The 26,895-nt window shown below is 37.6% G+C and overlaps 1 protein-coding gene across 7 annotated transcripts in view; it reads right to left on the reverse strand.

Moving 5' to 3' along the window:
• LTBP1 (latent transforming growth factor beta binding protein 1) overlaps positions 1-26,895 on the reverse strand; it is a 416,025-nt gene that overhangs the window by 80,660 nt on the left and 308,470 nt on the right. For all 7 annotated transcript variants that reach the window (XM_081264902.1, XM_081264904.1, XM_081264903.1 and 4 more), the window contains 4 exons: positions 16,936-17,058; positions 10,327-10,449; positions 8,730-8,852; positions 2,348-2,470 (listed from right to left, as the gene is read on the reverse strand). In XM_081264902.1, the coding sequence (XP_081121028.1) occupies positions 2,348-2,470; positions 8,730-8,852; positions 10,327-10,449; positions 16,936-17,058 (492 nt within the window). The remainder of the gene's footprint in view (positions 1-2,347; positions 2,471-8,729; positions 8,853-10,326; positions 10,450-16,935; positions 17,059-26,895) is intronic.

Below are 26,895 nucleotides of genomic sequence, written 5' to 3' on the forward strand. Positions count from 1 at the left end.
ACTGTCTAAAAAGTTTGATGACAGGAACTGAAGATGAATTCCCAGACTTTTTTCCAGGAAACTGCTAAGAAAGAACAACATGAATATCTGGAACTAGAGAGACATATGCATTCAATTTGGATTTACTTATTGAGGCATTTTTAAACTATGCTGCTAGTAACTCCAAGCTGAAAGCCAGACGATATTTAAGTTGGGTTTCTTTCATGGGTCCGAGATTCCACAGAAATTCACAATTTGGCATGTGTAAGTCAAAACATGAAACTGAAGCGTGTTCCGAATCTCAAATATATCCTGCCACATTCCTAAAGAGACTATTAACAAGGAATTTCCATACGTCTACATACCATCATTAGTTTTGTGAGGCAAAATTTTCAACTAAAAGTGTCTCACTGAATACAGGACTATCTTCAGAATATATAGTTTATGTCTATCAAATGTGGTTACTCAAAGATTTCCCATGATTGAGGATGGGGGAGTAGCTAAGTGGTAGAGTGCTTGCCCAGCATGCCTGAGGCTCTGGGTCCCACCCCAGTACTGCAGAAAAATGCTATGTCTGTGGTTATAGCATCACCATCAATTATGTTTTCAGCATTAAAACAAACTATCAGTACCAATCTACAGAATGCTGACGTGATCCTGGGATTAGAACAAAGTAGGCTACTAACTTCAATAAGAGTGAAAAATCAACTGTCGTCTCCAGTAATAGAGCCAAAAGGGATCATTCAAAGCAAGGTTGAGTGTGTGTGCCCTCACAATCAGCCTTAGACAGGGGAATGACAGAGTCATACACATTATTCTTTAAATAGCACTAAGACCTGCTTCATACCTATCATTTATTTGTACTTATACTTCTCAAACAGACATAGTAATTTATTCTGGAAAACAGAAATAAACATGACAGAGAATTAAGTCAATTTAGTAATGATTGGTAGTAAATAAAACCCTGAATATTTGGAGCAGTTACATATTTGAGATTTGATATCAAATCACAGACACTTAAGTTGTGCTGCTGTGATCTTATTTGTTCCCTGTGTCTACTATACTGTTTTTAGGGAGAGTAATTTTTTTTTTTTATTTTAGCAATACAACTTTTTTTAAAAACTTACATAGCAGTCAGGTTCATCCTGACAAACGCATACATGCATGAGAATTGATTTCAGTTCATGATCCCTCCCTCTCCCTTCCCCTTCCCTCTCCTGCTCTCCTTCCTCTGCTCTACTAGACTTCCTTTTACTCATCCATTAATTTATATTTGATCGGTTCTTTATGTTATTCTATCCTTCCCTCCTCCTCTTCTTTATTTTTTCTAGATTCTGCATATGACAGAAAACATTCCACCTCTGAGTTTTGGAGTTTGGCTAATTTCACTTAGCATGATATTCTCCATGTCTATCCATTTACCAGCAAATGCCATAATTGCATTCTTTTTATATCACAATTTCTTAGTCCCTTTATCTATTGACAGGCATGTGGGTTGATTCCATAATTCAGCTATTGTGAGTTGCGCAGCTATAAACATTGATGTAGCCATTTCACTATAATATGACAATTTTAGATCTTTGGGGAAAATACCAAGGAGTGGGGTAGCTGGGCCACATGGTTTTTCTCATTCCTTGGTATCTCACTCCTAGGGAACCATCCCTCGGTTTCTGAGGAATCTCCAAAGTGCTTTCCAGAGCAGTTGCACTAGTCTGCAGTCCCACCATCAATGTGCAAGTGTACCTTGTCCCCTACAACCTCCCCAGAATTTATTGTTGTTCATATTCTTGATCATTGCCATTATGATCAACGTCCCCAGCATTTATTGTTGTTCATATTCTTGATCATTCCCATTCTGGCTAGAGTGAGATGAAATCTTAGGGTAGTTCTAATTGGGAGAGTAAATGTTGATAGCATTTTGAAAAAATATAAAATCCTGTTCTTCATAATTTCAACCAAATTATAATAAAGCAAGGGAATGCTGAATAAAAACAGGGAACAGGAAAGGGACAAATATTACCACTCTGAGACAAAATGAAATATGTCCATGAAAGACATAAAAAAGCTAGAAAGATAGTCAAGAATCAAGTACCAAGGTTGGTCCACAGAAGGAACAGAAAAAGACAGGTGATCTCAGAACCAGGCAAAGCCAGGTGTGGTTCTGACATGCTGGTCAACACGATACAGTAAAAAGCCAGAACTTCCAGTACTTGATGTGAACTCAAGAAGTACACCTCAATAATACAAACTGGCAAAGATCACTTATATATGAAAGAAGACATAAAACCACAGACTATCACCAGGAAGCACTGCAGAACCAAACTATGTAAATAATATGAGAGAGAGAGAGAGAGAGAGAAGGAAGTACCTTGACATCCTTTATTGTCATTTAGGTGGAATCCCTCTGGGCAAGCACAGTCATAGGACCCTTGGGTGTTAATGCAGTCTCCTCCCTGGCACACACTCTTGTCTTCCAGACATTCGTTGATATCTATAAACCCAGTGAAAAAGTTTAAAAGACAAAATGAACTGTATATAAGAAACAGACATTTTTCTTATCTTTACACACCAAAATCATACAAATACGTATTATTTTATATCATTTATAGGGCACATGTGATTTTAAATGGATCAGACTTTTTAACTTTTGGAGTTTTATTTTTAACACGAAAAATCTTGAAAGGACTTTACCACTGAACGATACACGAAAGTTTTAGACAACAACTGTGATCAACAGGTTGCAGGTGGTGCTCAGTGGTGGAGCACTTGCCTAGCACGTACAAGGCTGTGGACTCAGACTCAGCATGACACACACAAAAAAGGTGGGGGGTGTGTGTGTGATAAAAATGTAACTAACTGGAAGAAGAAAAAAAATCAAATATTTTCAACAAACAATTTATTTGGTAATGTTCTTGGTGATGGTAGAGAATAAAAATATTTTTAAAACATATTGCTAACTTATATTTTAAGCATACCTAACATACTTGATCTATTTCTATAATATCCTGCATTATGCACTATAGGAAATATTTTAGAGTACTTGGCAAGGTCCCTGACTACAAAGAGAAATATATATATCTTTTTTAAATGAACACAAAAACATCTTAAATTACTTTATAAGCCCCAAACAATTTAACATTCTAAGAACTGTCATAAACTATAATTATTTGACAATCATAGTAATTTTAGGGGTCACTGAATTTAGAGAAAAGATATTATAATGGTTTTTTTAAAAAGGCTTCCTGTAACAGAGGGAATTTACTTGGAATCTTGACAGCAGGTAGAATACAGAGGAGGAAAGAAGAGGGACTATTGGAGAAAGAGGAACCATCAAGCATCAAGATCAAATCCTAGCTGTCACTCAGGGGCTATCAAAACAGACTCAGGGTTGCCTAGATTCCCTTTTAGTATATATCTTCACAGCACATGCACAACTAAGAGTGATTTGTAAAAGCATCGAGTTCTGGCTGGGAGCATGCGAGACAATTAAAGATGCCACTCAGGTCAGGCGGGTCTTCCTCCAGGGCTGTTCATTACTACATTTACTCCTAGTCAGAGCTCATGACTCCTAACACACTTCATGAGTCCCCCTCTGGTGTGTCTGTGCAGGATTTAAACAATTAGCACTGAGAAAGCTAAGGAGGAAAACTTTGTTTTCTCAGAATTTGGCACTTTATGGCATTTCTTGCAAATAATAATGATTGCTGCTAACACAGAACGGTTCCAGGAAGAAGTAAGTACGGAGGCTGTTTCATTATCCTGCTGTCTTGTTCAAGTATGGGGACAATAAATTCAAGTTTCCTCTCTGAACCAAATCACCAGTTAACTGGCTTCTGTATCATTTACTGGGCAAAAAAGAGTGCCTTATCATTTCATTCGATCAAAACAAAAACAAGTTAATACACAGATTTAAAATGTTCAGAATACGCTTCCTAAAACATAACAGAGTTGACATGGCTGTCTCAACTAAAGCAAATTATTGCTTTTTGTTTAATGTGTGTGTTTTTTAATTTCACTGAAATGTAATTTCCATATGATAAGTGCATTTACTTTAAGAGTCTAGTTCAATGAGTTTTAAGGTGTGTATACCTTGTGTGTACAATATTGGGTATACTCCTTATGGATGCCTCTACTGAAGTCAGGGTACAGGCATGTCCACCACTCTTGCAGGGTCCCTCTTGTCCCTTTTGTGTTTGCATAACATTTCTGAGATTCATCCAAGCTGATGAGAGTCTTGACAGTTCTTTCTTCTTCATTGCTGAGTAATTTTTCATTGTAAGAATATACCACAATTGTTCACCCCTTTGCCTTTTGATAAGCATTTGGATTGTGCCCATTTTGGTCACTATGAATAAAGATTCTATAAATACCTGTGTATGACTTTGCATGAACGTACATTTTCATTTTCCTTGAGTAATCACCCAGGAATAGAATGGCTGTTTCTTGCAGTAGGTTTATATTCAGTTTTTTAAAAAAACTGCTTTCTAAACAGACTGCACCATCTTACATTCCACTGCTGTGTATGAGATCCCACAATTGTTCCACATTCATTCTATAGCTCCAAAACTACTCTAATGGTAACATAATAAGTGAACAGCTTTTATATGGACCTTGCTTCTTTGCCCCTTAGGAAATGCAAATAAAGGGAGAAGAGTGGCATTTGATCATTGGCATCATTCAAAAATGATCACAGAGAATCTGAAGAATATGCACTTTAGCAACAAGAGAAATGTTGCATAACCTAGATATTTGCTGCAGTATACAGAAGCAGATCAGCTCTGTTCATGCTACTTTAATTTGATTTACATTCATTTCCCCAAAGCTAAGAGAAACTGTGAATGAGAAGGGAAAAGCAACATTATTTTAAGTGTTTATAAATTATTGTATAGATTCTTTTTTTTTTTTTTTTTTTTTTGGTGCTAGGGATTGAATCCAAGGGCATTTAACAAACTGAGCCACATCCTGAGCCCTTTTTATTTTTTATTTTGAATCAGGGTCTCACTAGGTTGCTTACAGCCTTGCTAAGTTGCTGAGGCCAGCTTTGAAGTACCAATCCTCCTGTCTCAGCCTCCCAAACCACCGGGATTACAGGCACGTGCCATTGCACCAGCAAAATTACTGTAGAAATTCTTAAACTCTGTGTCTTCTATTAGAGTATGAGAGTCAGGTTTAGTCTAAAAAAATTTTTTTTTTTTTACCCAAAATCTTTATCTACCTTCAAAGCAAAAACAAAGAGAACCCAATGCAGTACTGTTCTGCACTGTCACCTTGTATGGTCCTCCCAAGAACTGAGGGATAGGTCTTAAGGAAAGCAACAGTGAGTCCTGATCTCTCTGTTTCTTCAGAGGACCAGTAACCTCCACCTTGCTAAATGTTGTGGTCAACTTTTGGTCGTCCTCTTACCTAGCATCACTGTCTCCCCTCCTTGAAATGCTTTCTCTTCTTGGATTCTGGATTTTCTTTCTCCATTTGTCACTTTTCCCTCAGTCTCCTTTGCTGGTTGTTACCTATTTCCTTATTTCTAAGAGTTGTGAACCTGTCCATGGTTTTAAATATGGTCTATATGCTGAGGACTCCCAGCACACACCTCAACCCTGAATCCCATTGTTTTAGATATTGTCATTTGAATATTCATATTAGGCACTGAAAAGCCTAAACTACAAGTGCTCATGGGGAGCCCCTAATCTTGTCCACCAAGCCTGCTCCTTGGGGCCTTTGCATTTGCTATTCTTTTCAATGTAATGTTATTCCTATTAATAATCAAATGCCATGGACTTGGGAAAGCCTCTAATTGCCTCTTTATTCAAAATCATCACCCTCCTCAGCACTGCCCATATATCCCCCTTAATATTCCTCCAGGACACTTATTGTCATTTAATAAACTGTATAGTTTGCTTATCATGTTTATGGCTGACTTCCTCACTACATGTAAACTCCAAGAGGGCAGGAATTTCTTTCTGCTTGATTTATGCCCTGGACTTAGAATAGTACCTGGCACATATTTGACACTGCATAAAAATTTGTGTATAAATACACTAATGAATAAATGAATGATTCTGACTTGGAAGGATATCCTAGGATTTCTGTGTTTGATTTCGTCTATATAGAAGTGGGTAACTGAAGGGCCAGAAGAAGACAAAGCAAGTAATGAGTTAGCTTCTCAGACTTTGCAAGGGATCTGCAGGAAGCAACCTTGGTGAGGTACCAAGGAGGGGCTGTGGTAGATGTATGCTTAAAGACCTGCCTAGAAGGGCAAGGAGTCAGAGGCTGAGGCTTCGAAGGCCAAGATGGCTGAGAACTGAGACAACAGAGGCCATCATTTCAGACTGAGTGTGCTGGCCTAAGAAGCACTCAGCAAGGAGCACAACATGGGGTTATGACTCTAAGAGGAGGCCAGCAGGATTGTAGGATAATGCTGTAATGTAGGAAACATAGAAGGACTTAGGCAGGCAGGACAAGATGGCAAGTGAGGAGTTTGGGGGCAAGGCCAAAGCAGAGGAGGATGGAGAGGGTCTTCTGATGAGGTCAACTTCCTGCTTGATGAAAGTGCTCATGGACACAAGAAGGGGACCTAATCAGAAAGACACTTTCATATTTATGCTCCTAATCAGGGAACCCAATAGAAAAACTAAAACCAATGCATGGACAATTATTGTTATTATTGCACCAATCAATAATAGAGAAGAGCGTGGACATGGGGAGGAGAAAAAGAAAGGAGGAAATTCCAGAGACCATAAAAAGAACAGGCCAAAATTCCCCCACTGGGTTCCCAGCCCTGGGCCCCCTTCTCTCTAGAGAAATATATCTCTGCCACTTTTGCAATAAACCTACTTCTTGCTTGCTACCTCTGTGTCCTATTCTTCAATTCTTTGCTGAACAAAGACAACAAACCCAGCACCCCCCCCCCAAAATGGTAACAGTAAGAAAAGGAGGTCTCAGCCAAAGTTATTAGAGGAAAATTACACATGTAAACATAAAAGCCAACAAGAGCTGTGGCTCTTCCTCCCACAGCTGTGGGAGGCATGTAAACTGTCATAGCTCAGTTAATTATGGCTAAATACCACTGGGGATGGGTTGGAAACAGAACTATGTGGGAATTAGCAGGCTAAAGTGCTAATGAAGTTTCAAAGGGAGCTCTAAATTAGTTGGAGAAACTCTAGTCCTACTTATATCCCAAAACACTAGGGAAATTAGTCCTGACTTGAAGAGAAAAGAGCCTCATTATACATATTCCCAAAAAAGTTTTCTTATGTAACACAATTGTATCTTATAAACATATATGTTAAAAATGAAGAACAAGTTGGCCAAAAGGGTTTTTGTTTGACTTTTCACGTAATGGATGATTTTAGAATAAAAACCTTGGAGTTCTTATGAGATGGCTAAGGCCAACATAGAAGAACAGGTTCTCCAATCTATTATCCATGATTTAGTGGCATGATTACCCTTTTAGCTTGGCCAAGAATAAGGGCAGGAGAGTCATGATGGTCAGATTAGGTTCCAGGGCCTTTCTTACTACCTATCTCCCTCTATAGCAGATGCTTACACTCCTAGTTCCCTACAACACAATTGACCCTTCTGCCTTAGAAGCCAATTGCCAAATCATTAACAACACATTGGAGAGTTCTCCAAACACAATGTTTCAGATGCAATCATATTTATCACTTATTTGACTATTTGCCTATTTTTCAATGTATAGATTGATTACAATTTTTCAATGATGTTATTAATCTTTGGAGAACATTATTATTTTAGGATAATATCCTAGAATCTGACTTACTGGTTCAAAGAAAATATACATTTTGAGGCCTTTGAAATTCTGCCAAAATTGCCCTCCAAAAGGGCTGAGTCATTTACCACTTGCAGCAGCTCAGAAGGGTATGGTACTCAGCTCCTTTGGCCTGCTTGTACCAAGTTCTCCAATCAAAAATGCAGCATGTTCTATACTACAATGGATCCTTCCCCCAAATTAATGGACTGGGGTGAAAAAGGATCTGGGGCTCTTGAAAGGCATCTCACAAAACCATTCTCCTAAAGCTCATCTACTTCTAGGTGGAGTCCAGATCCTCACTTCAAAACTCTGACTCTGGTGTGGGGGTACACCTGTCATGCTCATGTTTCTGGTTTCATAAATAATGGGCTGGAAGTGCAGCAAAGCAACACGTGAGTTGGCAAAAACCTGTTTGTTGGGTAGATATGGAACACACTGAACCTTCACAGGTGACAGGGTGGCAGTCAAGGGGACAAGAGCAGGCGAGGAGAAGATGTGTCCTCTCCATATGCAGGGCTGAAAGTCACATACAGGTTCTGAGCATGGCACAGGGAATGTGGTTAAGGACTACACAATGCTGCATGTGTGGGAAATCTCGAACAAAGGTTTTACACAAATAGCTCAGCTCCTAAAAAATCTTCCTATTATCTGAAAAACTGAAGTTGTGCTTCCTTATTTGGAACATTTGGAAATCAGTCTTGCATAAAAGGAGTTTCAAATTCAGAACTACATGGCCAGGATAAATTGATTCTCTACTCCTTTTGCTGCCTCAATTCTAAAAGATACTCCAAGCAGTGCTAAGAAAACCTGAATTCTACTTTCTTTGTTTATTTGTGTGAACCCTGGGGAAAACACTTTGCAGGGACCTAAGGTTCTCAACTGTGAAGTCAAAGGTCAAGTTCATGGACAGGGGCAGAGATGATGTGCAGATGACCCTGGGATTCTGGCATTTTATGGTTCTGAAGTCAGAAGCAATCCTCACCTTCACAGTGGTCTCCAAGTGCAGATGCTCTGTAACCCTGGTCACACACACACTGGAAGGAGCCCTCTGTGTTCCTGCACTGCCCGTGAGTACAAAGATGATGGTGCTGACATTCATCAATATCTGCGAACAGGAGAACACAAGGAAACAGTAGAAGTGATGCTCCGAACACCCTCTCAATCCTCCATAGAGAGGAAGTCTATAAACTATCTGGTATTAATTAATTGAAACTAGAGCTTTCATTCTATGGCTTTAAATGACCTCTAATAAAAGGTGAGTAACTCTCCAAAAAGGAAAAATCTTTTAAAAAAAATTTAACCAAGGAGCTAAGAATTTATATATATTTACCCCACTGTTCACCACAGGGTAGAAAACATTTCACTGTAATCTGTGAACCTCACCCAAGCTCCTTGGATTTCTAATACATATTCACTTACTATGTGGCCTTTAACAGAAAAAGTTTATTAGCCCTTGATCTGAAGTGCCACAGTACATCTCTTCACGTATTTTCACTAGTTCATTCTTTGGGCCCCTAGCAATTGGGTTCCATACCCATTCATCCATTCACCCATTCTCATATCCTCTATCTACCTATCACAGGGATCCGCTGGAAAAATCTAGTGAACCTTCCCCTTCTCTTGGGCCTTCTGATACCAACAATGCCCCGCTGAATCACTCTTCACGAATCACACATCCTCAGGTTAAGAACATTTATTTTTTCTGTTTCCACAGTCCCACGTATAAGCCCACATATACACATGGGTTCCACCAACACATAGATGACACAAAATATATTCAAAATACTATTTCAGGAGACTTTTTGCTCATTAAATATTCAAAGTTTATATAGATATATGGATGTGATTTGTTTATAATAAAACAACAAATCATATATAGTATGGATTCTGTTCTCAAATAAGAAATGGCATTTATTTTCAAGAATTCTGAACACTTGTGCCCATCACAAGTACTAACATAATATCTTCAAACTCGGGGACCCTAAGTGTATTGGAGAAGTGAAGTATCTCTGTCTGAAATTCAATGAAATGTTTCTTTAAAAAGTCAACCCCGGCAAATCTAGATTCCTCATCCTTACCTTTAGGAACAGGACATATTTCACAAATTTTATCTCTGAGAGTATGGGGGACATCATTTCAATCTTACTGACAAGTCTTCTTTAGATTTATTTAAAAAGAAGATTTAAAAAGCTAAAATATATACAAAAACTAAGATCATTAACATTCCACAGCATAATACCAGGCCAATATAATGACCTCCTAACTACTGAAATACCAGTATGTGAAACCTTTAGTGAATTTAATGGTTAAAGTGGAAATGACTTTCTGTAGTAAAGAATTACAGAGGGGGCAATACTATTTCTTCCTAATATTAACATTTAACCATTAGTCACCTATGCCATATTTTTCAGATTCAACTCTCATTTTATCAACCTATCTGACTTGTGTTTGAGTCCTGGGCTTTCTGGTACTATGACGCAATCATCTATGTCATGTCTATAAGTCACGCTCACTTCACTGAGTGTACAGTTTTTCAGACTAGGTGCCTTACAATGAAATCTCAGCTTCCACACTCCTACCGTCACACTGGTCTTTAGCGGCCGACAGCTGGTACCCCTGGCCACAGGTACATCGGAAGGAACCCTCAGTGTTTTTGCACTGCCCGTGGATGCATAGATTCCCTTGCTGACATTCATCAATATCTGTTAACACAAAAGACAATAGCTATTTTGAGAAAGAGATGACCTAGGAGAATTTGTGCTCTCTGCAATGTATTCTGGGGTGATTGTCACAAAAATAAGGCTTGTTGTGTGAGGCACTATAAACTTCAGAACATACTAGCTCACCCATGTTCCTTGTCTTAACCATGCTATGCTGAACTGCAGAAAGATTACAAATAAACAATGAACTTATGAGAAAAAAAAAGCTACTTAGAAGACAACATCAAGCTCCTGACCACCTCTTCCTCATACTTTGCATGTAACAGAAATACATTATAAAATAGTTTAGAGTTGAAAACAAAAGATAGAATTAGAAACACAAAATAATGGTTACAATACAGTTTGTAGATCTGTTGAGTTACAGGCAAGAAGGCAAAAGTAAAACTACCAAGAATGTTTTTAAAAACAAATTGAAATGTAGGCACTTCTAGGATGAAAGTCATTTCTACTTTATTTAGAAGTTAAACTCTGAAGTCAAAGAGTTGTGTGAAAAAACTCTGAGCTTCTTTTTAAGGTAACAAGGAAAGCCAGGAGAAATAGTACGGTCAAGATGGTTGGTGGCATACCAAAGGGAAAGTGAGAAGCAAGGAGTCTAAAAAATGCCTTGACTGAAGAAAAAGGCATCAACTGAGAAAGAATATAGTTCTTAATAAATGTCCTAGGAAATGTGGTGTCCACGAAGTTATACAACTGAAGGAAAAAACTGGCTTCATTAATAACTTGAACACTTCTGGTAGAAGCAAGTTTGTGATTATTAAAACATGGTAGGATTGTTCTTCACCACCAGGACCACAGGGGTTTTTTTTGTTTGTTTTGTTTTGTTTGTGTGTGTGTGTGTGAAGATCACAGGAGGAAACAGATGCAAAACTACACTAGCCCTATCCTCAGAGAAGAGAAAAGGGCCCTCATCTAAACAAAGTAATAAAATGAGCACTGTGCATTTTAAAGAAATTATGTCCTAAAAAAAAAAAATCAATGCACCATTGTTGTTTGGCTTATTTAAGATGCATTTTAAAGTTTTTGCCAGGAAAACTCATTAGCTACACAGTTCTTTCCCTCCATATTATTAACAATGATCTGTGTTTCCTGAGAAAAGTCACATTTTCCCTCTTAACCTCTACTGATGCATTAAGATTATCTGGAGATATATATATGTCAAGTTATCTCATGTTGCCTGAAATAGGTTGCACAGTTATTAATTAGAGTTCAGAATCTGTTTCTTATTTTATTTAATTTTCACAGCATTTAGTTGACTTGTTTCACTAATTATATTATTGGTCCCTTTTATTTATAAAGAATTCCTGGCTACAAACTATTGACTATCTGTAGAGAAATTTAATAATGAAGCCAAATTTCACCCTTTTTTGGGGGGGAGGTTGGGTGGTACCAGGGATTGAACTCATGGGTGCTTAACCACTGCACTACATCCCCAGCCATATATATATAAACTAGAGACGGTATTCCACTAAATTGCTGAGACTGGCTTTGAACTCACAATCCTCCTGCCTCAGCCTCCTGAACTGCTGGGATTACAGGCATGTGCCACTGCACCCAGCCCAAATTTCATTTTAAGAATGATTTTACCCCTTTCTGATACCCTCGTCTGTTAGCTTCAGGAGTGAATAGTGGTAAGGATTTGCCTACACTATATTTTCCTTCAGCACACTCTATAACACTTGAGGCATCAGTTCACGAAGTTAAGACCAACAACAGCTCTTGTAGCTGGCTGGATCTCACATCATGTCTGACAACATTTTTAGTACTTTGGACTCTTTTTGACTTTCTTATAGAAGATGACAAATTAAGCATTCCCATGTGAAGATGTCTGCAGTAAGGGCATACCCTCTATTCCAAGTACTGTCAGGCTGTGCCAGACATCTCACATAAGTTACTCATTTATGTTGGGAAGACTGTCAGAAGCAATTCGTTATAAGTCATGACACATATGCTTGGAATAACTTGAGGCAACACAGTTATCTTCTATAAGGTGATATTCAGGGCTTTAAAATGACCAAGGGGGAACAGAAGCAGCTTAATTGTAAAGATAAAAACAATTTTTATTTTCTGAGGAGGGACAGAATTCCTGAGACATAAAAAAAAAGAAAGAAAAAGCTTTCTAATAAAATAGGATGCTGAACAAATGTCTTCATTTTGTGCCAAGAGATGAATAGAAAACATTATCCTATTTCTTTAAAGAAACTTTACACATATTACTGTGATGAGCCCAGTGCAGAGTTAAGATAGAGATTATCCCTAGTTATTTACAGAGGGAGGATATACGATAGGAAAATAACGTCAAGAGAAAAAAAGTAATGAATTAATACACTAGGTAACGTGTAAAACCTGAAAAAAAATTGTTAGTACATTTAATGAGGTGAAGACAAAAATCAATATCAAGGACTATTAACAAGGTGAGATTGGTAAGAGTTGGTAGGACATTGGAAAAGGAGCAGATTTGCAAGCCAGGTTAAATTTGACTACCATGAGCTGCTGTAGTTGAAAAGAGATTATGAGATGAAAGATGAAAGAAAAAAAAGGCTTTGGTGGGGGAAGAAAGGGAACAAGCAGTGCACAAGTGGGTGTCTAAAGCAGAAGACGGGGACTTGCCCAGTCCTATCCCAGATGAAGTCTTGGAACCAGAGCGAAGGGCAAGGCTGAGAATCAGGAAGAGTCAGCAGCCCTTTTCCACCTCTAGGACCCAGCCCTTGCTGTTTCCTCTGCCTGCTAAGTTTTTCTTCCCTTTTATTCAATATTTTAAGACCAAATTTGAGCAGCAACAACTCTGTGAAACTTTCCTGGAAGCACGTAAGCAGAACTAGTCACACACATCTCAGCTTTGACAAACTGTTCAATCCTCTAATTCACAAACAGCATCGGGGTTACTGTGTCAAGTTTTGCCGCTGCACTCGCTCACTCTCCACCAACTACCTCCATCCAGGTACCATCTCATATAATTCTCTTATGGACTCTAGAAGGTCCTTTCCTTTTTGCATGTGATAAAAGTAAAGTGAAGCTTGGGGAAGCAAGAGAACTTAGCCAAGCTCATGCACCCTCCAATGTCAGAGGTGGGATCTGATATACTGTCTGTCTGGGTTTGGGCTTTTTTTTTTTTTTTTTTTTTTTTTTTTTTTTTTTGTGATGCTGGGAATTAAACCTAGGACCTCACACATGCTATAAATGTGTTCTACCCCTGAGCTACACCCTCAGTCTTGGCTTTTTTTTTTTTTTCTCCTACTAAAACTTTTTTTTTTTAACTCCTACTCAAGTTATTTGAATTTTACAAGTTTTTCTCATCATGTCCTCTTTGTATTCCAGAATCCAATCCATGACTCAACATTGTGTTTAGTTGTCTTTTCTTCCAAGTCTGTCTCCCCTCTTTTTCATGACCTTAGCTGTCTTAACGAGTAGAGGCCAGAATCCCGTAAAAATGTCCCAAATCAGAATTTGTCTGATGTTGTTTTCATGATCACAGGTTCTGGGAAAGAACAGCACAGAGGTTGAGCTCTAGACACCATGTTAGGTGTACATGAGGTTCACGTGACATCTGTGATAACGCTGACTTTCATCACTTGGTTAGGGTGGTTGTCTACTCTGACTTTCAATATATTTTATTATCTCTAGTTATCTGCGGCAGATTGTGCATATCTTCTAGTGAGTAAACATTCTCTGAGGGATTGTAACTTCTCCATAGAACAAGCAGTTGAGCATCATGCCAGCTATATGCTGGTTCCTTGATACACAGTGAGAGGAAGACAGCTTCTGCAGCCACCCCCAAGAGTGCCACCCATGATTGCAGACCAGTGTTCTGAGAGGTGGCACCAATTGGTGGTGATGGTGTGAATTCCTGGGCTCCAGGAGCCCTATCAGAGAGCAGCAGGTCAACTGGTTTGGCAATGGCCAAGAGCAAGGCAGAGGCAATGAGTCATTCACACAAGATTTGCCTACTCTGAGCATTATCCCTTAAAGAGAGTCTAGTCCTCTAATTTTAGGAATGACATGAAGTCTGGAAATCTGAGATTATATACTGAAGGTTGCACAGTGAACCACAGGAAGAGCCATGATTCAGGGAAATGGTGAGAAAGAAAATGGATCTGAAAGGTGAGATGCTTATGAGGAAGAGCCTGTGTCCAAACCAGCGAAGTCTTCACAGGGCAGCTGTGGCAGCAGCCTACATGGGTCAAAAAACACAAGCTGAAGAATGCAAAAGTGACAAATAAATTTGGATGTGGGCCACGAGAAAAAGAAGAAGCAGAAAACAAAGATGTGCCCACTTCAGATGCTCCCCAGCGTGGCTGGTATTCTGCTGCATGAAGGAGAAAGGCACCAAATTCAGATGTCTTTTAATTCCTATTGCCAGCAGAAGATGCTTCAAATCTTTTTTTGTTGTTGTTATTCTTTTTAGGTATACATTCTAGTAGAGAGTGTTTTGACATATTATACACATATGGAGTGTAACTTCCCATTCTTGTGGTTATACACAATGTGGAGTTACACTGGTCGTGTATCCATATATGAATAGAGAAGTTATGTGCGATTCATTCTACTTTCTTTCCCATTCCCATCCCTCCTCCCTTTCCTCATTCCCCTTTGTCTAATCCAAAGAACTTCTATTCTTCCCTCCCTGCCCCCTTATTGTGTGTTAGCATCTGCATATCACAGAGAACATTCAGTGTTCTCTGAATTTGTTTAGGGGGGATTGGCTTATTTCGCTTAAGATGCTTCAATTCTTAAGGGGGGAACCCAGATATTCACAATGAGAAATTAATTATCACTCTAGCTTTTGCACTTAAATCGAGACATTTGCTTGGGAAAGAAGAAAAATTTTACTTATTTCCTCTTTTTCACCTTTGAAAGAACATGTTTTTAGGTACAAAAGAAGTGAAGGAAAGAAAGATTACAACCCATAGATTTGACCACAGAAAAAAATTAAAAGTGTAAAGAATTATAAAAAAGAGCTGAGCATGGTGGCACACACCCATGATCCCAGTAGCTCAGGGGGCTGAGGCAGGAGGACTAAAGGTTCAAAGTCAGCCTCAGCAATTTAGAAAGACTATAAGCAATCTAGTGAGACCCTGTCTCAAAACAAAAAATAAAAAGGGCTGGGGATGTGGCTCAGTGGTTAAGTACCCCTGAGGTCAATCCCTGGCACCAAAAAAAGGAAAGAATTTTAAAAAGAAAACCTACTGAGACCTTGGATAAATTACAACAATGTATCGCAAAAAAAGTAAAGGTTTATATATGTACTGTATATAAAGAGATCATATATACTGATATAAAAATAATTTATAAATAAGAAAAGATTAACAGAAATTTACAAATGGAGAAATATAAATTATTAATAAATATGAAATGAATGTTTAATAATTATAAGTGGGGAATTATTAAAGGAAATTAGTATTTAAAATAGCAATTAAACCTTTTAGATTAAAAGAAATACACATTTGAAAATTAGAAATTAATGTTCTATTAAAATAGTAAAAATCATTCAGACCATTTTACCTAATAATTCCACTCTTATGAATAAAGAAATTATTCTATAATTCAGACAAAGGTTTACAAAAGAAAAGGGGCCTATTACAACCTTTTTCACATAATGATGAGAAGTTGGAAGAAATGTATTTGTTCAACACTCAAAGAAGAGCAAGAAAACTAGGACACAGTAATACATCGGAATATTATGCAGTCTTTAAAACAATGTCTGAAGAGTCAGTAATAGAATATAAAATGCTCATAAAACTGGCATAAAGCAAGAGATGAAAATTGTACATCTTTATACATAATAACCATGAGCTGAATATTTATGAATAAGATTATGAGAGATTGCTTTTTCAACTTTCTGTATTTACTAGATTTTGTACAATCAGTAAATGTTGGTTTCTTTTCTTTATTTGGGGTTCATATTTTTCATTGGTTGTTTTTAATTACACATAACCTACAGATTCATTTTGACATAATTAAAAAGCCTGAATTATAATGTGCTCTAGTTCAGTCTGCAGTATTTCCCCTCTCCTTCCCTACCCCATTTCCTTTCCTGTACTCCACTGATCTTTGTGTTATTTACTGACAATTTTTTAAATTAGTTTCTTAATAACAATTTTACTGAGATCTAATTCTCCTAAAGTGCACAGTTCAATGGTTTTTAATACAGAGTTATGCACTTGTATGTATTGCTTTTATAATCAGAAAAATTTAAATTAATAGAGATGTGGTTTATAGATACTCTCTAAAAACATATCATTTGGCTTTATGTATTTAGATCTGCTCTGTTTTGAAACACCATGAGGTGTACATTCTAAGGATCCCAACTAAAATGTGTTCCAAGTAGCTCAGTCAAAACAAACACAGGTAGCATGGTTTTTTTGTTTTTTTTTTGTTTTGTTTTTTGGTTTTTTTTTCCTAAAGCCACTCGTTCTAATCTACCCTTGTATGAAGTTCAAATACAATGGGAAGTGCAATCGAGGCAGTTACCTTGACAGTGTCTGTGGTCAGGCGTGGGGCTGTAGCCCTTGTGGCAGGAGCACACGTAGGAGCCCTCGAGGTTGGAACAAGAACCATTTGTGCAGACGTTTGGCTCCAGACACTCGTCCACATCTTGTGGGATGTTGCATAATAAAAAGGAAAAAAAGAGAAGACATAAAAATAAAACATGAATCAAGTTAAATGTGGTTAGAAATGGAAATAGTAGACCTTCAGAAGACCAGGCAGATTCTTAAAGATAACTGTCAAGTTGGCTCTGAGGAAGGAAAGCAGCCCTGCTGTGAGCTGCAAGCACCGTGATTCTGTGCCTTAGTTACTTTTCCAATGTAACCCCAAAGAGACCAAATATGCTACCTGAATAAATTCAGGAAGGATGGAAAGCTTGTTGTAGAGGGGACAGGGAGAAAGGGTAGATTTTAGAGCAATGTTCCCAGGAAAGTAAATTTTTCCAAAGTATCAAAGATTGGGTTAGGGGCCATTTAGGAAATTGATGAGTTCGGCAAGATGGAAGGGTCCTCTCAGCAAAGGCTGTAACTCATGACCCATGAAAGCAAGCTTTTACAGAAAGGGAGAACAATTCTAAGGAAACACCCTAACACAGCAGTGAATCTGTATGACAAAAAACAACGCAGGGGACAGAACCTGCCTTTTAGTCAATCTGAAAGTAGGGTGCAGGTTGAGAAAGCAGATGTAACAATCATAATAATCACAGCAGCTAATCTTTATCATATGCTTACTGCACATAGGGACCAAAGGCTTGGCATATATTATCTCACTTAGTTCTAACAAAATTTATATGGACTAGCCATTTTATGGAAGGAAATGAGACTTAGGGAAGTTCAATACCTTGTCCAAGGTCATGTATTTAGAAAATGGTTGTTCTGATATTTGAATCAGATTTGTTCAAAGCCCTTTTTTTTTTTAAACTAGCAATAAGTCTGTATCATAAAATGAGAATGAATGCTTTTAAAATTATTATTTTCTAACACAGTGTTTATATTGAAAATAATTATTTACGTTTTCACTGACTTCATTTAACCGGTATTCATTAAGTTCCTATTGGAATACAGTTATTCCAAAAGAAAGAAGCTTTTGAATTTTGCCCCCCATTTGAATGGCCCTGGGCAAGTCCACTGTATAGACACTAGTGTAGCATCAATAACCAAAAACTTAAAGAGGAAGAACTGAAACCACAGAAACTATACACACAATGTCACAATTTAGGCTGTTTTAACTCAAACTGAACACTTTAATCATAAAGCTGATAAACAATATGAAGAAAAAGAAGGAAAGACCCTTGAATGCATGCATTTCATATTTTTAGTGCTCACCACAAAAGCAATAAAGATTTTTCTTTAACATCTGAAAAAAATAAAAGATTTCTCTCCTCCTGAGGCAGAGAATGAAAGCACATAAGCAACACAGTCTTTATTTGGCAATCTGGGATTCAGATTGAACTTCATTTTATTAAAACTGTATTCTATCTGTCTTACAAAAGAATTCAGAGATTTATACTAAAATATGGTAAAGCATTTGTGTGTTCCATGTGCCTATGGAGAAGAGGCAAGGAATAGGCACTGCCTAGGTGTTCTGTACTGCTCTCACAAAACATCACTAATTATGGTGAAATGATGTTAGTCCACGGCAACAAAAATAGCACTTGCAGACTGACTCATTATCCACTCTCTCTTCGCTTGTGGGAATCCACTTTTGTAAACACTGGAAGCAAACAACTTGAAAGAAGAAGCCAAGCACTGAAGCCAAAGTAAATAATGGAACAGAATGAGCCTAGACACTAGGCATGGAAATTCCAGACGGCAAGGGGAAAATGTCATGTCTAGTATCTGGTTTGGTTTCAAAAATGTTAACAAGTTCAGAAATGTATGGATTATTCTCTTTAATTATTCATGACCAGAGAAAGTGATTTATAGGCTAAAGAATAACAGAAAAATCAGTTTTTCTAAGGTAAATTAACAGACAGTACAGATTACCATTCATGAGATGCTTATAAAACTTCTCTTTTTAAGGCTACTACCATGATTAATGTTGAAGCATAATGTAGTGAAGTGTCTAGGGTAGCTTGATATGTTTATGCTTTTCTATATTTATGATAGACAAAATTGCATGGAACCAGAATCCTGTCAAGCCAATCATTTATATGTAGAAAATACAGTTTGGATTGAAGGAAGACATGGCCTACATGGAGATCATGTACTGGAGGAAATAACTATGTAGAAAAATATCACTGAAGAATTCCTACAAAGAAGAAAGATGTCTCAGATCGGCCTCACAAAAACAATTGATGGCACAAATGGAATGAAGTAAATTCAGCACAATATCTTTAGTCCAGAATTCTCTCCTAAACTGCACATTCATGCACCTAGCTGTCAGTCTACAGAAAATCCCCTTGATGTCTCACAGGCTCCTTTGGGTCTTCACAGCCAAAACTGACCCTTAACCCCCTCCTCTGCCTTTTCCCCATATCATATCACTGTGACATGTTGCTTCCCATATCAATATATAGCAGCACTATCCACTCAAATGCCCAAGTCAGAAACTGGAGAGTCATCCCTTTGAAACCCTTCACTCTCTTTCCCTACAATTCGTTGCCAAATCAAATTAATCTACCTTCCAAATATCTCTCAAATACACTCACTTCATTTTATTCCTACTACTTCCACTTCATTTTACCTGAGAACTGCCATAATCTTTAATTTGTTTTTCTGTACTACCATCTCTCTTTTTTTTAATTATGTAGGAAACTCCTTGTTAAAAAAAAGTTTTTTTTAATTGATTTAAAAAAAATAAACGACAACGGAATGCATTACAATTCTTATTATACATATACAGCAGAATTTTTCATATCTGATTGTATATTGACACCAATTCATGTCTTCATACATGTACTTTGGATAATGATGTCTGTCCTGCCATCTCTAATCCGTTATCTGGCTTACAGCAAGAGTAAACTCTAAAATACACATCAATGTTATTGCTTATCTACTTTAAAAAACTTGAATGGTTTTCTGGTGTTCCCCAACATAGGTGAGAACAAAAACTTGTGGCGTCCTGGTGGTAACAAAAGCAAAAGGCCTAGTCCCTGTAATTCTTATTTCTACTCCTTGATGATATCTCTCATCAATGCCATGAAAGCTAGGTGGTACCTACCCATCACACATGTACCACAGTATGGTCACCTTACTCCTATAACAGAGGGAGATGATTATGTCTTTGGTTTTCCATATTGTAGCTCAAAATTCATCTTACTCTAAGACACAGTCTGTAAAAAATACACATCACTTCAGTTCTTCCAATGCATTTATATAATGAGTTCAAAAGGCCTTGGTGTTTTATCTTAAGTGGGAAACTTAGGAAAAATCATTGTGTTCATAGAAAACTGGGTTCTGAGCTCCAATTTACCAATAAACTATTAGGGCACAATTGCCATTCAGTGAATTAATGAACCTCCCAGGGTAACAAAGTAGCCAGAGGTTTATAAGGTCAGGATTTATGGATATGACTACTCAAAAGTTTATACATCCATCTTGCTATGTTGTCACCCAGTCCAAATTGATCCTTCTCTTCTAAAATGCCCCAAGAGACTAAACAAAAATGCCTTATTGAAATGACATGCCATACCCACAGGATTTCCTAGGCTACCCATCTAATAATTTCATAGAGAAAAGCCAGTGAGAACGGTCTGGCATGATTTGTCCTTACTGAACCCTGGCTGATGATCATTCCTTCCTTTTGAAAGCATTTCACTTCATCACTTGAATCATGCATTCTATGATTCTTTGTCAAGGTCAACACCAAGATCAGTGGTCAAGAATGCCCTGACTCCACTTTCTATCCTTTCTCAAAGAAAATGAGAACATTAACCTCCTTCTAGCTCCCTGACAACTTTCCATTCTCCACAATTTCACAACAGTGTCTCCCAACTGGCAAGCAATACTACCTTGCTGGCTCTCTTACTGCCTTGGGGTACAATTTATCTGGGTTAGAAATCTTTTTGACATTTCCCTTCCTAATGTCTTGGGAATACACAAGACTGACTCAAGCTCCTCCCTGGTGGGCATGACCTACCAGGTGGAAAGGGTCTTCAAAGGTTAACTTCACCCAGTCACATTCTCCCTGGGCTGTGACCCCTTACACTTCACCTATCAACTCCGAGGAGTTGGCCAGAATTTGTCCCAGGGAAATAATTTACACATATTACACCCTGTCCTTTCAAGGAGATGAATCTGTCAACAAATTAAATAGCTTAGTGATTGATTAGTGTGAACCAATCATTTCTCTGAGCCCATCCAACCATAACTTAGTCCTTAGTCAATACTATGTACTTCATTTGAACTGGGAAGAAAGAATCTTATTCTAGCACTACATGGACATACAGGAGTATCCACCACAAGTGTACCATTACTTCGGAGATTCTGCACAATTGTTGATTCTCAATTGTTCTGCACACATAGTTTGTTTGTTTGTTTTTCTAAAGATGTTGGGAGAATATATTTGACAGAAAAGCTAACACAGCAAAACAGAAGACAGACTGCTGGTCAAGCCAGTGTGAAAAGACATCCTCAACTGCACTTGAGGTACTGTAAATTGTAGGATCTTAGGCTTTCTCTGTCAATTCCAATAAAGTTAAAATGTGTAGTAGCAGAGTTGCTGACAAAAATCTGTTATGCAATCCACAAAAAAATCATCACTGCTTTTCAGAAATTGGAGAAGAGCCAAGGTTGTATACATACTACATAAAGCCAAGGATGATCTCAGAAAACCAACCCACTAATCCCACCCAATTATTGGCTTCCTATCTCACCTTTCCAAAGAAACATTTCCGCCTTCCAGAAAAACTCAACTACAGTCACTACTGTGCAGACCTGTCCTCTCAAACTCTAGACTCCCTCATCTCTTATCGCCAATTCTTATTAGAGATGATTCTAGCCCGCAAGGGCTTCTCCTTTCTACACAGTTAGTTTCCTTATGGTCTTCTTTAAATTGCTTTTTTTTTTTTTTTTTTTTAATGTGTATGTGAGGGTTACAACAGACAAAAGAAAACACTGGATTTGTAGATAAAAGACCCAGGGTTCTGACAAGTTCTTCCATTTATTATTTGTGACCTTGAGTAAGATCACTAACCTATTTGAGAATCATATTTTACATCTGTTCTACAGGGAGGACTGCTGTGAGGATCAAAGGAAACAATCAAGTCAAAATCCTTTGTAAACTACATAATTAGAAGTTTTTATTAAAACAAATTTTCTTGCATGGTTTCTGCCTTCAAAAGTAGGTTTTGTTGTTATTTCTACTGCTGGCACCTAGCAGACGTTAAGTTAGTATCCCTGGCATCTAGTAGACACATAGTCAATAGCACAATAAATAGCTTAGTGATTAATTAGAGGATTCCTTTAGCATGTGATAATTTAGGGGTAAGGCTGATGAGTGTACATTTTAGAAAATTTGCAAAAGGTATGCATTGTGCTCAGCTGTCATCTTATATAAAAAATATAGTACAAAGGCCTTCAACTTCAGATAAATCTGTGAGTGTTCCCTAAAGGTTCAAATGAATCTCGAAATCTGAAAATGAATCCTAATATGAAGAGAACTTCTAGAACAATGAGCTCTCCATGTTCAACCTGCAAGTTCTTGGTGCCTGGCTCTGGTTCAGACTGTAGCTAACCAGTTGTCCAGTGGATTGAATGATACTAGGGTCTTCCAATACCTAGGACCAATCACATTTAGAAAGCTTACATGGAAGTCAAATAGTAAGCCTCCACTTGGGGTTAATGGAGAAGGAACGCTCTGATAAAACTGGAGTTGTGTTCCCAGGTCACAGGGGCTGTCACAGACTTAACTACAAAGCAAGACAACAGAGTAAACCTAAAAAGGGCTAATTGCCTGGCTACGGAAACTCATGCCACATTTATGTATGTGAAGATGAACAAAGGAAATGATATTCTCCCAAAGAGTAGAAATAGCAGCATTGTTATGGAAAGCCTCATCACTTATCAGGAATTGTTAATGACTCTACTGAGAAGTATCATAGTTCCCAGGAAGTGAATTCTAGCTAAATAAAAATGTTAAGAAATTAAAGGACAACCAAACACACACACACACACACACAATCTCTCTCTCTCTCTCTCTCTCTCTCTCTCTCTCTCTCTCTCTCTCTCTCTCAAATCCATAAAATAAAGTTCCCGCGACACAGGGAGAGTTAAAGTCTATAAGATGGAAGTTTAAAGAAAGCCCAAGAGAATATACTTATATAGAGACATGGAACAGTTAAACAGGTATCATAAGTTAGTAGGTAACTAACTACTTTTTTTTTTTTTTTTTTTTTTTTTAGTATTTCAGGACAAGGGCAATAAAAAAGGAGGGTAATATGATTAGAGGAAGAATAGTTATAATGTTTATAGGGTCTAACCCTGTGTCAGATACCTCATGAAGTGCTTTCTCTTTTTTCTTTTCTTTTTTTTTTTACATAATACCTTTATTTTCTTTATTTATTTCTATATGGTGCTGAGGATCGAACCCAGGGCCTCACATGTGCTAGGCAAGCACTCTACCGCTGAGCTACCACTCCAGCCCTCATGAGGTGCTTTCTATCACTTATTTAATTCTGGCAATAAATCCTACAAAGAAGGCATTTCAATCCTTCTTTGGTATTTTACAGACAATGAACCAAAGCATCAGAGAGGTCACACAGCCCCAAATACATCTAACCTCAGGAAACCAGGACCTCTATATCAGAGATGGCAAGTGTACCTTTAAACAATGAAATGTTAGAGCAATATCCTCAGGGATGGTTCTTATCAGGTTTGAGGGAGTCCAGCTCCCCATGAGTTAAGAGAAACCTGTCAAGTGAGTACCTGACAGGCTGGCTTCCCTTCAGAGAGGTCCTGGTCAAAGCAGCCAAATGGAACTGGCCAGAACCCAGGGTGATGAAAGAGCCATTCAAGGCAGGGATCAAGTGGGCAGCAGGTCCCCGCTGAATGTCAGGCCCAAGGCGTACTGTGTGGAATGACGACAGGACTCTCAAGAGGAGACCAAAATCCACACTTGCCAGAAGCAGCTACATTAACAGAAGAGCCAACAAGAGTTGCCAAAAACACTCTGAGGGCTGATGTGTTAGGAAGAGTTGGAAAGGGATATCTGACGTGGACAATAAATGAAAGACCGTAGGCCCTAAATACCAGGAAAAAAAATGTCATTCCTCGGACAACAACTGCTCACATTTTACCTGTTTCTACACAATTTCTGTTCTAATTCACAAATCAAAGAGAAGCATCCATCAGTAAGACCCAGCTTCCTTGACGTGAATATAATGAGAGCATTAATGGTTTCGGCAAGTTCATCATTTAGCTGGTGAAAGAAACAAAGTGTAACTGGCACCAAATCCCTGCAGAACACTGGGGTCAGAGTAGCAATTCTTTTTTTTTTGTTTTTGTTTTTTTTTTTAATGATTGTAAATATTTATTCTCCAAACACATACATACATAAACAAACCCTACTCAATATAAAAAATATAACAAATACCAATAAAACAATGCTGGATCATTTCAACACTGTTATCCACCAATAGATAGTGAATCAATTAAAAATAAACAACTAAGGACTCTTCAGAACTAAAAAAATACAATACTATTAATCAAATGGACATAACACACACATACACACACACAACACACTCTATGAAGTTACTTGAATGCAGGAGCACTGTATCACTGAGCTACATCCCCCAACTCTTAATTTTTTATTTTGAGACAGGGTCTTGCTAAGTTGTTTATGGCCTCCTAAGTTGCTGAGGCTGTCCTTACACTTGCAAATCTTGACCTCCTGACTTGTTGGGATTACAGGCGTGTGCCATTGTGCCCAACTAACAGACATCTATAGTAACAACTAAATTCACTTTCTTCTCAGCTGCACATGGAACCTTTTCTAAAATAGACCATATTTTAGTACAATAGTACAAAACAAGTCTTATAAAATACATATTGAGATCTGATCATAATTATTTCCTGTCTTCTACTGATTTTAGTATTTGTTCTTCTTTTTCTAGGGCCTTGAGGTATAACATTAAGTTATTTGGGAATTTTTGTGTGTGTGTGTTTTTTTATTGGTTGTTCAAAACATTACAAAACTCTTGACATGTCATATTTCATACATTAGATTCAAGTTGGTTATGAACTCCCAATTTTACCCCATATACAGATTGCAGAATCACATCGGTTACACATCCACATTTTTACATAATGCCCTATTAGTAACTGTTGTATTCTGCTACCTTTCCTATCCTCTACTATCCCCCCTCCCCTCCCAATTCTTAATGAACATTTTAAAAGAAAAGAGAATCAAATTGATGTGAAGATAGACAAACTTAAAGGAAAAAAAAAACAAAAACATAATGCCAAATTAAGTATTAGTCTGTGTACTACACTGACACTTGCACGTATTTGATTATAACAATGCAGACCTACACAGCCAGGAGGAGGGTTGTGGGGGAAAAAAAAAACTAAGATATCTGGAACCCAACAGCAATGTGAGGTAGAGACTGTCATCTCTACAGATGACAACTAACAAGTGCCAAATGTAGGATTTTGTCCAAAAGGTGTGACTATAGGAAACGGTCAAGTCTTTAATGTTATTACATTAAATTGTCAATTAAAAATTAGGACAGCAGAATAAAATAGGCTTTATTATTGCTGCATGTATATACATGACTGCATGACCAATGTGATTCTGCAACCTGTACACTCAGAAAAATGAGAAATTATACCTCATCTGATTCAAATGTATGATATGTCAAGATCATTATACTGTCATGTGTAACTAATTAAAACAAATTAAAAAAAAATAGGATAAAAATCTCACCAATGTATCCTAAATTATCTGGATGAAAAGGATATATAAAAGCCCCAAACTGGTCACAGTTAGAGATGAAAACAATTAGAATGCCGTGCTCTCTCTGAGGTGGTTCATTTTTCCTGTTAATATCCAACATATTTTACGTGCTCACTTGTTAAACAGTAAGCACTAGAATGTAAGTACAATGAGGGGAGCAACTTTGCTCACTCTCAACCCCTAGTGTCTCAGCAAAACATCTGGCATGCATAAGGTGCCCCCTGTGGTTGTTTAAATGAACAAATGATCATGTGCTATCAATTAGCTCAACTAGCAGATAGGCTTAAGATGTACCTTCTGAAAAGCATTTGAGAGGATGAAAGTATAAAGGTATAAAAGGTATGAAAGTATAAAGGTGAGAAACTAAGACCTATAAAGGCACAAGAAGATAGCGCTGAGTATTCATTAGCACAGTGAACCCTTAGCAGAAAAATTCAATCTGCTCGTTGGCTTAATACAAGAGAAAGGGTGTGTTGCAAAATCTGCCTTTGGTCTCTCTCAACTTTTCAACTTGAAAGTTCTTTTCATAAAAATTAAGATGGAAAATCTCTATCAGTATAATTTGCAAAAATCCTCATAAATTTAAGAGAACTGTAATCTCAATATAAACAATGGATGGAATAGCAATTATATGGTGGCAGAGTGGCTTGATGTGTAGATTACATACAGCCTAAAATTTCACGCAAAGCAGAAGGGAAAAAAACATTCCTGCTCTTAATAACAGGAAATGCATGACCTCAGCAGTGTAGAAACAAAAGCTATTGCTTGGAACAAGAGGCTAAATGTGTGACTTTGGTTGAATTGAGCAACATAGTGACCTAATATTTCTGCTTATGATTCTACTCATCTGGTTGGCAAAAGTAAAATTATTTTTAAATAAGGTTCTGTGTATTTTCCATTAATTTAGAACAAAATATGTGTATATATTTGTGTGTACACACATACACACACACACACATACACACACGAGAACACATTTAGTATTATTTATATTGAAGAACAATCACTTGCCAATTTGGTCAGCCATGTTCCATTAGTAAATTCATG

This window comes from Spermophilus citellus (genome assembly GCF_964194105.1).
Source record: "Spermophilus citellus genome assembly, chromosome: 13".
Classification (NCBI taxonomy): Eukaryota; Metazoa; Chordata; class Mammalia; order Rodentia; family Sciuridae; genus Spermophilus; species Spermophilus citellus.